Raw genomic sequence first — 14591 nt, forward strand, 5'->3', positions numbered from 1 at the left:
TCTGCTCTGTGATCCTGGGGTTGAGACTCTGCAAACCACGTTACCTTTCTTAACTGGCCTTGACAATAAATAGGGGCATTAAGGAAAGGCTGGAAGGCAGGAGGAATGGAGGCTTCCTTCTTCCTTTGCTTGTAACCTCATCAGCAACAGCCCTATAGCAACAGTTGATACCAGCCTTCAGCTCTTTTCCTGCACCCCCAGACAAGCTTCGCTGTATCCCCGGAGAGGTACTAGAACCAGCCAGCCAGACCCCCTCTTCAGTATCCAGAGCCCCAGCACTATGGGACTCCCCCAAACAAGCCTGTGTGTTCTGATAACCCCACTCTCTCCCCCTATGATCCTACAGCTGTAGGAAAGGCAGCTGTTTCCTGCAGGGACCCCCTCTCAGTTATCTTCGTTCTTCTGGCTCTTTGAGCCCACCTACACCAGGGTAATCCGGTCCCTATGGTGAATTCTCATCGTTGAAAACCTAGCCTAGTTTCCGCCTTCCTAAGCAGACCCTGACTGACACAAACTATTAGGGAACTGGTACTCACTTTTCACTGGGGCCCTAAGCCAAGAGAAAGTACATTTGTAAGTGCCAGGGTCATCATGAGAGGTCAGCCTGCCTGAGAGGGAGGCTGAGACACAAGACAGATCCCTGACAGTTAAAGCACCTAGCTCTGGCTCTGCCTAAAACCATTCTAGACTCCAGGCAGTTTATTTATCTCAGCTTTCTTTCTTTCTTTTTGCTTTTCTTTTCCTCTTTCTTTCTCCTCCTTCCTTCCTTTTTTAAAATTTTCCTTCCTCCCTTCCTTCCTCCCTTCCTTCCTTCCTTCCTTTACAGGTTCAACAGTATGGACTTATCCCACCAAAGCTGACCCGGTTATTGCCACTACTGTATGTCCAATCTACCATCGGCAGGGACATGAATACCCAATATATCACCATTCTGCAGGGATACATCTAGCCACCTGGTGTCAGGTTCATTCCCCGGGTCCTTCCCATCATAGAGGGCACAGTGATTTGTCCTCATTGACACAGCCAAATGTGCAGTTCCGGGAATCAATGGGAGGTAGTGAGAGTAGCTTCTCTCACTATTACACCAAATAACCCACGGTAGTAGTTTCTCGTAGTGACCATAACAAATTGCTATAAACTGGGTGACTTCAAACAACAGAATTTATTGTCTCACAGTTCCAGAGGCCAGAAATTCACCCATCAGCTTCACTGGGCCTAAATCAAGGTGTCAGCAAGGCTGTGCTCTCCTTCCTTCCTCCCTTCCTTCCTTCCTTCCTTCCTTCCTTCCTTCCTTCCTTCCTTCCTTCCTTCCTTCCCTTTTCTCTTAAGCTATAATGGGTTAGGGTTTTGTGGTTTACAACCAGAAGAGTGCCGACTAATCCAAGTGTCTTCATCCCCACCCCCAGACCAGGTACCCCACCCAGAGCCACTGAACAGCCAAAAGCAACCACCTCCTACTGAAAACTTTAATGAAACCAATAAGTTAATAAGTTAACAAAGTGAGGTACTTGCATATCCGAGAACGGGGTTGGTGGGGGAACCTCGATCGTGGAAAGAGGGAGGGCTTCATCCCAAATCTCCTTTGGTCATAGGGTGATCCCATTCTCCTGCCCCTCTCCACAGCTCTGTCTCTGAGGGGATAGGGGGTGGCTCTCTGGGGACAGTGCAGTGCAGGTGAGGTGAGCCAGGACAGGCTCCATCCAGGGCATGATGGTCACATGCAGAGGGTATGTGGGGGCAGAGGCTGGGCACCATGGGGCTGAGCAAGATCCAGCCCCAGCCCTGGAGCTGGTGCATGCAGGTCCCCAGTCATGAGATGCAGGTGGCTGGGCCTGAGCCCCTGGTTCCCTGGTACCCCACAGACGGTCACCATTGGTCCACTACCCATCACCCTCCTGCTCCCTGCATTGGCTTTGCAAAAAAGAGGGACAGAAAGGTAGGGATGCCCTCAGACGTGCTGAGGGCCTGGCATGGAGGGGGGGACTTAATGCCAGTATGGGGGGGCTGCCAACTGAAGTGAAGAGTGAGGTGCAGAAGGAGGGAAACGGTGCCTGCGAATGCCAAAGGCACAGCTGGTGCCCGACAAATAGGAGTTGCTAAATGCATTAGTATTCTCTCAGGGGCTGAGACGGACGAGGAAGGGGGCAAGTCTAGTGGAAGCAGGCCTGACAACCACCCTGGGGAAGGGCCTGGATCTTTCCAGTGCCGTCCAGGCCCGAGAGGCCTAGGCCTGAGTTGTGCTGTAGGAGGACCTTTGGGGGCAGCAGAAGCAGCAGGTAGGGCTCTTGGACCAGTGAGAAGTAGATCTTGAGAAACGGGAGCTAGTAAAACTCTGAGGTGAGGCCTGGGGTCACTTCAGAGCTCCCTCTCCTACTCAGATGGACCGGCAGGCTTCCTCTGTCCCCTGGCATCAGCTGCCGAGGCCCAAGAAAGGCTGAATGGCTGTGTGCTCGTGTCTCCAAGTGTGTGTGATCGTGTGCGTCAGTGAGTAGGAGAGGCTTTCCGCATGTTCAGGGAAACTTTGTGTGACCACAGGAGCACTGTCCATGGGAGATTTGGAGGCCAATACAGAAACCTGTGCTGACCGAGGTGTCTGGAGGGCCAAGGAGGGGAGTGGACGTCCAGCAGGAGGAAGGAGCCCCTGGGAGGGGATACCTGCCAATGGGAAGAAAGGCCCATGCGCTGCCCTTGGGGAGGCAAGGGATAAACAGGCCCCATGCTGGGTGAGGAGCGGGTGGTAAGCCAAAGAACAAGGATGGGGGGCATGGCCAAGCAGCCTGAGACCAGCTATTGCTGGGGCCCATCTCCCAATGAGGGAGGGGCAGAGGGACCCCATGGGGGTCCCCAAAGTTGCATATTTAACATAGTTTGCATATATGGTGCCCAACTGCCTCGCGGCAGGGTTCTATGCTTATAGGTACCCCTGGGCACCTTGGGCCCACCCCAAGTGGGGCGGGGACTTGGCGGGAGGGTTTCCCTGCTCTGTCCGAAGGCGAAGGGCGGGCCGGAGACCTCACCTTGCATAGCTGGAAGCTGGGTCGGGGCCCAGGACCCCAGTGCCCCACTCCCACTCCCGGGACACGGCCCCTGCCCAGCGGGCCATGCGGGGCCTCGATGGAACGGGTGGGGCTCTGGGGGGCCGGACATCTCACGCTCCTGAGGTGGGGCAGGTCGCTGGCACCCCCACGCCGGGTATCGCGCCCACCCAGGCAGCTCAATACTGCGTGTGGCCTCCCTCCCCGCACGGGAGCAAGTTCAAGTAAGAGAGGAGTCCGGGGCCTCCGAGGGCGGGCCGAGCGCCAGCCCCAGGGGCCGGCCGTGTGCTGCCCCGCCCCTGAGAAGCCCCTCAGTCCATGTTGGTGCTGACCGAGCGGGAGATGCTGAGCGTCTGCGCGGAGACGGAGATGTCCTCGTGGTCCACGGGGCTGTGGTAGTCGGAGGTGATGTCGGGGTCGAAGAGCGGCACCTGCACGGTGCCCAGGCTGGCCGACGTGCCGGAGCGCAGGCAGCGCGAGTAGAAGCCCAGCAGCAGGTCCAGCTTCTGCTCGATGGACTGCACCTGCCGGGGGCGGGGCGCGGCTGGAGGCGGGGCTTGGGAGGGGGCGGGGCTCCGGAGGGGCGGGGCTAGGGCGGGAGGCGGGGCTCGGGGGGCGGGCCAGGAGGCGGGGCTTGGCCGGGGAGGGGCGAAGGAAAGGCGGGGCTTGGCCAGGGGGCGGGGCGGAGGTGGGAAACGGAAGGGGGGGTGGGGAGGTTCATTCCCGGAGGGAAATTTATTTATTTATTTTTATTTATTTTTTTTTCCCGGAGGGAAATTTAATTGTGACTGGTTGCAGTATTCCGGGAGCTAGAGATGGACAACGGAGGCGGGGTCACGTGGCAGCAGACGACACCGGGTCGGGTTCACCTGAGGCCACGCCCACCGGGAGGCGGGGCTTGGCAGGAGTGGGCGGGCTTCCTGGGAGGCGGGGCTTATCTGCGGGGCGCGGGCCCTGCTCCCGCCCCCCAGGCTGGGGTTCCCGGCGGCGGCTGAGGCGGGCAACCTCCCCGCGGCCCTCCGGAGCTTCTCGGCCCACGACCAGCTCCGCCATAGCAGCGAAGCTCCATCCCATACTCACCTGCTTCTCCACCTTGACCACGCGTCCCATCATGCTGATCTCATCCACCGCCTCCGTGTCGGAGGGCCCCTTGTCTCCCTTCTCTCGGGCCTTCCGGTCCCCGGGCCCCCGGCCCACAATCTGGTCCACCCTGCGGAGGAAGGTAACCGTCAAAGGGCCCAGGCACACGCCACCCACCCCTCCCCCGCTCCCTCAAGCACTCTAGGTTGCCTGGGGAACGGGGAGACCCAGCCTGCACGGGTAGGAGGGCGCCCTTCTGCCCTGACGAATGGAGACTGAGCTGGATGGAGGGGCCTTCCAGGTTTGCAGGTGTTCCAACTAGCCCAGCAGTGGAAGAGCACCACACACCAGCATGATGAGTAAAGCAACTGCCTGGTGGGAAGACGGTGGACGGGAAAAGAGAGACCCAAGCAGGAATGCGAGTTATAAGGCGGACGCGGCTGGAGCTGGCCCACAGAGCCACAGCGTGACTCTTGAAAGCATTCTCTCTGCCCTCTATCTCCAATTTCTTTCCTCCCTCTCTCTCTTAAACCTATTCCAGGCAGGCTTTCATTCCCACCATCTCACCAAACCTACTGCTGTCAAGATCCCAAATGACCTGTGCTGTTAAATTCGATGATCAACTCTCGGCCTCTTTATACCTTTTAGTGGCACTTGGCACATCTGATCGCCCTTCCTCCTGCACTTCCTTCACGTGGGGTCGCAAACACCACCTTCTCCCAGCTCTCCTCCCGCGTCCCTAACCTCTCCTTCTCACCATCCTTTGCTGGTCCCGCCTCCTTCACCTCCAGGAAACAGCACAAGACCCAAGGCTCACTCCTGGGACCTCTCTTCTCTATGCACTCTCACTAAGTGACGTCTTCCGTTCCATATTTGCAATTCCTCTGTACCCTGTTGACGGCAAATCTGTCTCTCCAGCCCACACCTCTCCTCTGAAGCCCAAACTGCTCAGCCTAACTGCCAGAGCAACACTCCTCGTAGAGGTCCGATGGGCATCATAACCCAACACCTCCCAGCTCTCCTGAGTGCAACCTGCTGCACTTGTTGCCTTCTCCATGTCAACAAACCAACTTTTTCCTGTTCCTCGAGCCATCACCCTTGGCTTCAGCCTTGACTTTCTTTTTTTTCTCTTATACTTCCCATCAGAAAACCCTGTCGGCTCGACCTTCAAAATATATCTGGAGTGTGCACGCTTCTCCCCACCTCCACTGCTGCCAACACTGGTCCAAGTCCTCATCATCTCTTGCCTGCACGTCTGAAGCAGCCTCCTCACTGGTCGCCCTGCTTTCACCCTCGCTCCCTGATAGGTCATTCTCAGCACAGCACCCAGGGTGCTCCTTTTAAAATACAACTCAGATCTTGCCAGTCCTTTGCTCAAAGTTCTCCAAGGCTTGCATCTCCCCCTGGATGAATGCCAGCTTGTCTGCAGTGGCCTACAGGGCTTTATACAGTCCAAGTGCCATTCATCTACTAACCTCGCCTACTTCTCTCAGGCCAGAACAGACACACTGGGCTCCTTGCTGTTCCTAAAACAACACCCCAGACACTTGCCGGAACCTTTGCTCTTGCTGTTCCCTCTGAAAACTCTTCAACAGCCACAGGGTTGCCTGTAGCCTTCAGGCACCTTCAATTCTTTTCTCAAATGTCAGCTTCTTGCCTATTTAAAATCACAAACCTCAACAACCTAACCCTTCTGTTTCTCCTTAGCCTTGATCATCATCTGACATCGTCTAGTTTCACTTACTTATCATCTGTTCTCCTTCCACCAGAATAAAAGCTCCATGAGGCCAGGGACTCTTGCTTTCTACCGGAGCCCCACTGTCTGGCAAAAGTAACAAAAGCTCAATGACTGTTTCTTAAGAGACCAAGTCAATGAGTGGACAGTGAGAATGCAGACCACAAGAGGAAAAGAGCAAGGTGTAGGTGATTAAGGTCTTGGTGCAAGAATTCTTCCTATATGCTGGGTGGAGAGAAGAGATGCGGGAGGGTTCCTGAGGCAAGAGGTGGGCAGCATTGAGGACGATTTCCTATGCGCTTGGCAGATGGGAGATCACTAATTATTTTTAATCCTATTATTTTAGGGCCAGGAAACAGCCATCTAAAGACGTCCCCCGAGGAGCGCAGGCCAATAGGGTTCGCATAGAGGACGGGCGTCTGGGTCCTTCTTCAGGCTCAAGGCAGGTGCGCCCTGCAAGCCAGGAGCCTAGCCCAGGCCAGAACCTCCAGCTCCCGCCGCGGCCCCTAGGGGGCGCTGGCGGCTCTGTCCCGGCGCGGGGTCGGGGTGGTGGGGGTGGGTGCTCCCCCCCCCGAAGGGCTCGCTTTGGGGCTGGGGTCGCCTCACTGCCCGTGCACCCACCGAGCCTGCAGGCTCTTGATCCGGCCCAGCATGTCCAGGTGCCCCGCCGAGTACTGCTCGATGACGTCCTTCACGTCGTATGGTCGCAGCGTCTCCTTGAATTTCCTTTTGGCCACCAGGAATTTCAGGATCCTGTCCAGAGAGGGGGGTCTCAGCGGAAACGGATTCTTTCCCAGCCCCCTTTGCTATCCTTCCATCCCTTTGCTAGCTAGCCTTCTGCCCAGCATGAGAGCACCTTCTGCTTGGGTCACTGCAAAAGCCCCTGCTGGGTCTCCCAGCCTCCCTCCTCCCCACCAGGTTCCACCCCTAGCCCTCTGATGTCTCTCCCTGGTATTATTATTATTATTATTTATTATTATTATTATTATTATTATTATTATTAATTTTAATGTGCCTGTATCTGCAGTAGCATTAGCCTGGGAGGGCAGGGTCTGGGCCTGGTTTCTCCCTGCTAGCTGGGACACAGGGCAGGCATCTGTGAACACCGGTGATCAAGACGGCTTGGGGGAAGACATTTTTGCATTCGTTCCACAAATGTTTATTAGCACCACTAATAACTGGACCCTGGACACCCAAAAAGGCATCAGATCCAATCCTTGATCTGAGTAGCCCTGCTGTGGAGTGGGAGACAGGACACAGTTATGGGGTGACAAAGGCCATGGCAAGGAATGGAGGGATGGTCTGGGATGATAAGAAGGGGGCTCTCAGCTGAGGAGGTCAGACGACAAGTCTTGAGAGTGATTCCGGTCCCAAGGGCAAGAGGGGGATGAAAAGAGACCTCCTGGACGCAGACAGACATGGAGGCATGTGAGGGAGATTCTGTTCAAAGGAGCCAGAACTAGGAGCCAGAGTGAAACTAAGGGGCAGATCCACCTGGGGAGGTGGGGTGGTAGGTAAGAAGACAGAGAAAGATGGGGCTCCTGGGTGGCTCAGTTGGGTTAAGCCTCTGCCTTCAGCTTGGGTCATGATCCCAGGGTCCTGGGATTGAGCCCCGAGTCCGGCTCCCTGCTCAGTGAGGAGTCTGCTTCTCCCTCTCCCAGTGTTTGTGCTCTCTCTCTTTTTCTCTCTCACTCACTCTCAAATAAATAAAATCTAAAAAAAAAAAAAAAAAAAAAAGCTGAGAAAGAGATTGGCCTTGAAAAGGAGGCTAGTGGGTGGAGGTGGGGGGTAAGTGAGGAGGAACTCTGGGGAGCCCCGAATCCCTGGCAGAGACTGGGCAACGGCCGGCTGGGGTGGTGGGGAAGGGGCCGTGGGGTTTCCTCTGGTTGGCATGATAGTTCTGCCCGCCTGTGTGGGGAGTGCCCTGGACGGGGAGAGTCTTGGGCAGGAAGCTGGAGGACAGGGGCTTCCAAACTTGCTTGACCCAGACCCACCCTAAGAAATACATTTTACGGGGCGCCTGGGTGGCTCAGTCAGTTAGGTGTCCAACTCTTGGTTTTGGCTCAGGTCACGATCTCAGGGTGGTGGGATCCAGCCCTGCCGTCATCGTCATCGGGCTCTGCACTCAGCCGCCAGTCTGCTTGGGATTCCCTCTCTCCCTCTCCCTCTGCCCCTCCCCCTGTTCACCCCCCCAAAATAAATAAATCTTTTAAAAAATACATTTTACATCAGAAACCAGTATCCACACACACATGTAACTGAAACGTATGTTTCATCAACATTATTTATCCTTCCTACTGGGGAATGCACTCTGCTATTTTCTATTCCTTTTTTTTTTTTTTTTTTGGTAAATGCTGACCATGGCCCACTAAATTGATTTTACTAAGTTGATTTCAAACTGTTGTGACCTGTGGTTTGAAAAGCTCTGCTCTAGAGGAAGCCCTGAGGGAGCCAGACAAGCTGAGGTCAAGAGACCCAGGAGAGAGAGAAACGGTGAGACACAGCAGCGAAAGGAAGATGAAACTGAGACAGAGATGGAAGGAAAGAGCCCCCAGGACAGACGTGGGGACAGGCAGGAGGTGGTACACAGCTAGAGCAGGGGGAAGGGTTGGGGGGGGGAACTCGGAGAGGACCCTGCGGGTATAGGACAGGGACCGTAGTGGGCAGCCGAGCCTACCGCCCTAGCCAGCCAGCCCTCCAGACGTGAAGAGGATGAGCAAGCCCTGCTGGGAGCCATATGCCACCTCCCACCCCACCCACACTCCGGGGTCCCCGCCAGCCAGCACCGCCAAGGGTGCCAGGCAGGCAGCAGCTGGCATGCCCGGGAGCCAGGCCAGGCCTGGCCATGAGGGCAGGCCCCAGATGGGGAGCAGCAATGGGTGGCAGACGGGTTGGGAGGGGGCACCTCAGGCCTCAGTCTCACCTGACGGAGCGAATGACCGTCTTCACAGCGGGCATGACGTCGTCCACTGTGAGCTCACACTGGTAGCTCTTCTCCTCCGCCACTTCCTCCGAGGGGCCCTCTGGAAAGTCAGGGGGCCAGGTGGTGGCAGCAGAAGGGGCCACTCCCAACCCCTACCACCACCTGCCGGACCCCCCTTTAGAGATACTGATAAGGAGACAGGCTCAGAAAGGGTCTAGAACCTTCTTGGGGGCACAAGGCAGACCAGGCTCCAGCCTCCCTGGCTGCTTTACCCCACGTGGAAAACCCTGGTTCACTGCATGCCCATCTGCCCTATGACCGGTCAGGGTGAGAATCTGCCTGGGGGCCAGGTAAGCGGGAGCTGTTTTAGGGTTTGGCCTGAGGTAAATTCCACGCAGCCCGGGAGGAAGTCCCCCTGGTCCCACGAGCACAGCGAGCCCCAGAGACCAGGGACCCGAGGCCTCTGCACATAATCACACATGCGGTCTTATCCTTCAGCCACGAGGGAAGGGAGCTTGAGCCCCTGGCTCCTGTGCCAGCAGCTCCGCTGCTGGGTCAGGCCCTGAAAGCCAGTCCTTCTCTATCGGGGTGAGAGACGCTCCTCCCAGGCTGCTGCAGTGCACGGAGAGGGGATGCTATCCTTGCTCCACGGGGCCAGGGAGGGTGGAAGGCAGGCAGCTTCCTGGGCAGGGAAGACGAGGCCCTGGGCGCCAGCCGTGCCCAGGCTCCCATAGGTCAGCGCTTCCCAAGGACTGGCTCATGGGATCCTAAAACTTTCCCATAAGTGGCAAAGCCGGGATTCAAACCCCAGCAGCCTGGCTCCAAAGCCTGCCCTCTTAACCCCTCCCAAGTGCCACCCTCTACATTCTCATTTGATTCTTGAACAGTCTGCAGCCTGGCAAAGCAGGTGTTACAGCGCCCAATTCACAGACCAGAAAACCAAAGCCCAAAGACGGTCGAGCAGTTAGAGAGCTGGGACCGGAACCATCCTGCCACCCCTCGTCCAGACTCGGTTCCCCCCACCGCAGGTAGGTCCTGGGCCCCAGGCCCCCAGGGGCTCACCCTCGGCCGAGGTGCGGGGTTTGAGTCTCAGGGAGGCCCGGAAGCGGGTGCGATCATTGAAGCTCCAGCTCTTTTGCACCTTGGTGGGGCTGGCGGCCTCGCCCACCTGCTCGCTGCCTGGGGAGGTGGGCATTGGCGGAGGTGCCAGGTGCTGCTTGGAGGGGCCCGTCCGTCGCTGAGAGCTGCCCATGCGGATGCGGTCCTTGATGCCCATCCGGCTGCTGGCAGGGCAGGTCGGGTGGGGGAGAGAGCCAAGTTAGCTGGAGCAGGGAGGGGGAGTGTTCAGGGGGGGCGCAGCTGACTTAGGACTTGGGGGTGGCTACTGGGTTTTGATTCTCCACCAAGTGGAGGCTTCCTGGGTCGGAACAAGGGCGTGGCAAGGGGTTCCCTGACCCTTCCAGAAGCTGATGCGGGGTCAGTCTGAGCAGATCCCCTCCCTACCCCCATCTCCCACCCCTCATTGCACAGACAGATAAGGGAGGCACACAGGAGACAGATGTCAGAGCGGAAGGAGTGAGAGAGACCCAAGAAGCAAGTCAGAGACAGACAGGAGGATGGGAGAGCTGGGCCTGGCTCAGGTGGGTGGGTGGAGGTGGAGGTGGCCACCCTTTGCGCACAGACGGGCTGCTGAGGGATGGAGAGGCTCACCTGGCCATGCACACTGAGAAAGGCCTCCAGGTCCTCACTGTACACAGAGGCCGGCTGTGGAGCTGGCGGGGTGTGTGTGTGTGTGTGTGTGTGTGTGTGTGTGTGTGTGTGTGAGCACGGTACCAGTGTGTCTACACTGTCAATTTATATTTTCCTCCTTTCCTGCTGGAGCTCTCCGATCCCACACGGGTCGGGTCAGGGCTTTAGGACGTGGTACCGCTTTGCAGGCAGAACATTGCCAAACTCCCAAGGTGTGCATCGCAGACTCGAGCAGAAACAGTGCCCCCGCCCGGGGTGCAACGTGCCGGCCGCAGAGGGCCTTGGCCTTGTGGTCTGGCTGCCGAGCCCACATCTACGCCCGGGACATGTCTGGTGCCCCCTCTCCCCGCCCCAGTGAAGGTCTTAAGCCGTTCTCCTGTGGTCCCCCCTGCCTGAGAGCTGCCCACCTGGACTGAGGCCCACTCTCCCAGCTCCGCACCCCCCACTGCCTAATGAACCCCCATTTTAACAACCCCTGCACATCTGTGTGCACAGGTACACACATGTGCACGTCCGGGTGTGTGCTCAGACCTCCCTTCCTGCACCCCAACTCCCTACCACATCCCCGATCCTCGGAGGAAGACCCTAGGTGGCCCAGGACAGGCCCTGGCTAGCCAATACCCAGGAGGGTAACTCTGTGTCCCAGGGTTTCAAGGATCATGTCGTCACTGTCTGGTAGGACCTATGCAAACGTCCTCCACCCCATGCCCTCGTGACGACTGCCTCCTTGCTGTGGCTTATGGGCAGGTTGGGGGCCCTTTCACCCCAAATGTCTGGGCCCTGGCTCAGGAGAGCACCAGCCAGTCTTGGAGGAGGCCTAAGGTGGGACAGGGATGCGGGGAGGAGACTGGGCCACTGACTGTCAGGCACTTCCAGGTCAAGAGCTGACCAGGGGACACGTTCTGGTTTCAGGGCTGGGTGGGAACTAGGATCCCCCATGCCCTGGGCATGGGGTACAGGGTATAGAGCCAAGGTGCTGAGGTGAGGAAGATCTCGAAACCAGGGGCACCTTCGAGAAGGCAGCCAGGATGTAGAGCCATCCTTAGGAGTAGGGGCCTCTGCCCAGAAGGGAGAGGTTACAGGTCGTGGATTGGGGCCCTGAGGATATCAGAAGGGAAGGACGAGGCAAGCCCCACAATCCAGCATGCTGTCTGCTGGCCCAGGATCCCCTCAACACATCCCGGAGATGCCAACCAAAGTTTGAGGTTGGCTCTCCCAAACTCCTCTACAGAGCCATTCCTTCAGGCTCTCCTCATGCTGGCAAGCACCCCCCACCCGCCCGGCCCGTGCAACCCCTCCCTCTGTCCTGCACTCCTCCGAGGGGGAGAGCAAGAGCGGGGTGGAGAAGGCCCTGGCACACAGCCAAAGGCCTGGAACTCCAGATCTCTGCGCCCAGCACATCACTCCAATGATGTTCTGGGAGAAGGGGGGGACCTCCCTATTCACGAGAAGTGTGCAAGCAAGACTGGGCTTGCTCTCAGCAGGACTCAGGGAGGAAGGGGTCTGGAGGCTTGCACTAGAGGCCTTGAAAGGTCCCTTTCCAGCTCTGATTCTGTGATGGTTGGAGGAGCTTCCAGCCTGGTTTGTGGGGTTCTGTAACTTTCCAGCCAGCCAGAGGCCCTGGGCTCCTCTTGAATGTAAGAAGGCACTGTTTTCCCAGGGGTGGCCCTGGATTCCAGCTCCTTGGGCAGGGCCCAGGAAACGGCTCACGTCAGCCTCTCTGGAGCCTAAAAGCTCAAACAAAATGGAAAGAAACCTGGCACGCGGTGGACATCGGGGGAGCTCCTTCCCACCCCAGGCTCCTCGGGACACGCAAGGTCCTGTCTGAGGCCTTGGCCCTCCCGGCCGCTTTGTGTGGTGGGCTCCGCGGGTACCATCCCTCGTTTACAGACTGGCAAGGAGGTCAAACGACCTGCTCAAAGCCCCAGAGGCAGCAAGGATCAGAACTCAGCCTTTTCTGAGACTTCAGAGACTGTTCTTTCTCGGGGACCAGCGATCAGGACAGTGTCCAGGGCAGCAGCTCTCTGCTGGGGCAGTTCTGCTCACCCGGGGACACTCAGCAACGCCTGGAGACATTTCTGGTGTCGCATTGGAGGGCGGTCCTGGCATCTAGTGGGTCGAGGCCAGGGAGGCTTCTCAACAATGCTAAATAACGCATGTGACAGCCCTGTCACCAGTGAAGAATGATCCAAACCAAGACTTCCCTGGTGCCAACGTTGAAAGACTGGTCTGAGGGGGCTGTCAGGGCCTGGGACACGGAGGGGTAGGCCTGACTAAGGTGACCCCGTGGGGGAGGACGAGACTGGACACAGGCTGCCCTCCGACTGCCCTGCTGGATCAACCCCTGTGCTCCCGTCCACAACGAATGACTTTAGGGATTCCATCTGGCCCAAAGGCCACGCTCCTGGAGGGGGAAGAGGCCGCCCATCCCCTCCCATGCTGCCTACAGCCCCTCTGCGCAGCCTCATGGCTGGCTCCCCTGGCCTGGCCTGGCCCTTCCTGCTCATCATGCCCACGCTGCTGACGGCGTCTTGCAAAGGGGCAGGTCCAACCCAGAGACTCCACAGCTTAACCTCTCAGTTGTGTCCCCGTTGCCTTCAGCCATGGTGTCCAAGCTATGCTTAAAAATAAGATCTGGGACGCCTGGGTGGCCCAGTGGTTGAGTTTGCCTGCAGCTCAGGGCATGATCCTGGAGCACAGGATCGAGTCACACATGGGGCTCCCTGCGAGGAGCCTGCTTCTCCCTCTGCCTGGGTCTCTGCCTCTCCCTCTTTGTCTCTCATGAATAAATAAATAAAATCTTTACAAAAAATAAAAATAAAAATAAATAAAAATAAAAATAAGATCTTAGCTGCTCCACGCACCACACTGAACAAGGCCAACCACTTATCTAGCACTTCCTATGAGCCAGGCACGGTTTGAGGGGAAGCAGATGCTATTACCATCCACAGAAACTGAGGCACTTGAGGCGTCTGGTGACGGTCCCCTAGCTAGTGCGTGGCGGCCAGGTTCGGATCCAGGACACTAGTTCCGAAGAAGCACTGCCTCTTGGACGGGCAGCCAGAAGCTCTGTCAGCCACATACTTACGGGCTCCCCAAACCCACAAGGCTCCAGAAGCCCTTCTGAGGAGACCCAAGACGCCGTGAGCCCAGCCTGCCAGGCAGGGCCTACTGGATGACCCTCAGCCAGGGCCTTGGGGTTTCTCACGATCCGGCTCAGCCCCCAACCTCACTTCTGAGCCCGCACTCTCAGATCTGGCCACACTGGGTTGCCTGCTCCCTTTCCACAGCTGTGCTCTCACCTCCTCGCCTTGGTGCACGCTGCTTCCTTGGCCTGGCAGGCCCTCCCTCACGTCCACTCCTTTTGGGGGCTCCTCTAGGTGAAGTGCCTGACCCTGGCTCCGTAGCCCCTCTGCTTCCTCATTTGTTGCATTCATCACACAGAACAGCAACTGCTCTCTGCAACTCTGCAGGCACTGTCTTTTATGCACTGCTACGTCCCTCGTGCGGGGCCGGGCACAGGGCAGGTACTAAGGCATGTAGTGGTGATGCGGCTCTAAGAGCTGGGCTCTAGCGTTAGCGAAAGAGGTGCCAATCCCAGCTCCTTCAGGCATCTGCTCGGTCCCCGGGGGGTGGGGAGGGGGTAGCGGGAAGCCAGGAAGCTAAACCCAACACGTGGCAAGTCAGAGTGGGAAGGACCCTCAGAGAGCCTCTAGTTCAATCTGCCCGTTCCTAGTTCCACAGGTCCAGAGAAGGGAAGCAATTTGACCAAGATCGCACAGCGGGTCAGCGGCAGAGCCAGAACTCATCCCAAATCTCCTACAGATGTCCCTCCTGGCAGAGTGGGCACCAGGCCCATGCCCTCCGACCCGGCAGAGGCATCCCCAGGAAGGTAAGAGCCTCCTCAGGGCCCCAAGGCAGACGGCAGGCTGCAGGCACATGCACCTTGGCCTTGGCCTATCCTGTCCCCCTCTCCAGCCCCCGAACTGGGTGGGGCAAGGAGGAGTGGGGACAGGAGGAGCAGGCGAGGGGGTACCTCGGTCTCCAGCTGGCGTGGATCCGAAAGAAA

The 14591-nt window shown here is 57.7% G+C and overlaps 1 protein-coding gene and 1 long non-coding RNA gene across 9 annotated transcripts in view; one reads left to right on the top strand and one right to left on the bottom strand.

The window, feature by feature from the left end:
• Positions 1-1143: 1143 nt before the first annotated feature.
• Positions 1144-14591, bottom strand: part of KCNQ4 (potassium voltage-gated channel subfamily Q member 4) — a 52665-nt gene continuing 39217 nt past the window's right edge. For 2 of the 5 annotated variants that reach the window (XM_035698999.2, XM_025419748.3), the window contains 5 exons: positions 9836-10056; positions 8774-8873; positions 6472-6603; positions 4116-4245; positions 1144-3559 (listed from right to left, as the gene is read on the bottom strand). In XM_035698999.2, the coding sequence (XP_035554892.1) occupies positions 3347-3559; positions 4116-4245; positions 6472-6603; positions 8774-8873; positions 9836-10056 (796 nt within the window). In that variant the 3' untranslated portion in view covers positions 1144-3346. Of the gene's footprint in view, positions 3560-3854; positions 4246-6471; positions 6604-8773; positions 8874-9835; positions 10057-14591 lie in introns of those variants that run through there. The other 3 variants (XM_035699003.2, XM_035699000.2, XM_035699002.2) reach the window with 2 other exon arrangements.
• Positions 4264-8069, top strand: LOC112642294 (uncharacterized). Of its 4 annotated transcripts, none has more exons than XR_007402476.1 (4): positions 4264-4581; positions 5885-6038; positions 6197-6296; positions 7918-8069. It is a non-coding gene; the product is annotated as an uncharacterized LOC112642294 (long non-coding RNA). The 4 variants fall into 4 exon arrangements; XR_007402477.1 differs by having other exon boundaries at positions 5885-6034; XR_007402478.1 differs by lacking the exon at positions 7918-8069 and adding an exon at positions 6483-6835.

This window comes from Canis lupus, chromosome 15 (genome assembly GCF_003254725.2).
Source record: "Canis lupus dingo isolate Sandy chromosome 15, ASM325472v2, whole genome shotgun sequence".
Classification (NCBI taxonomy): domain Eukaryota; kingdom Metazoa; phylum Chordata; class Mammalia; order Carnivora; family Canidae; genus Canis; species Canis lupus.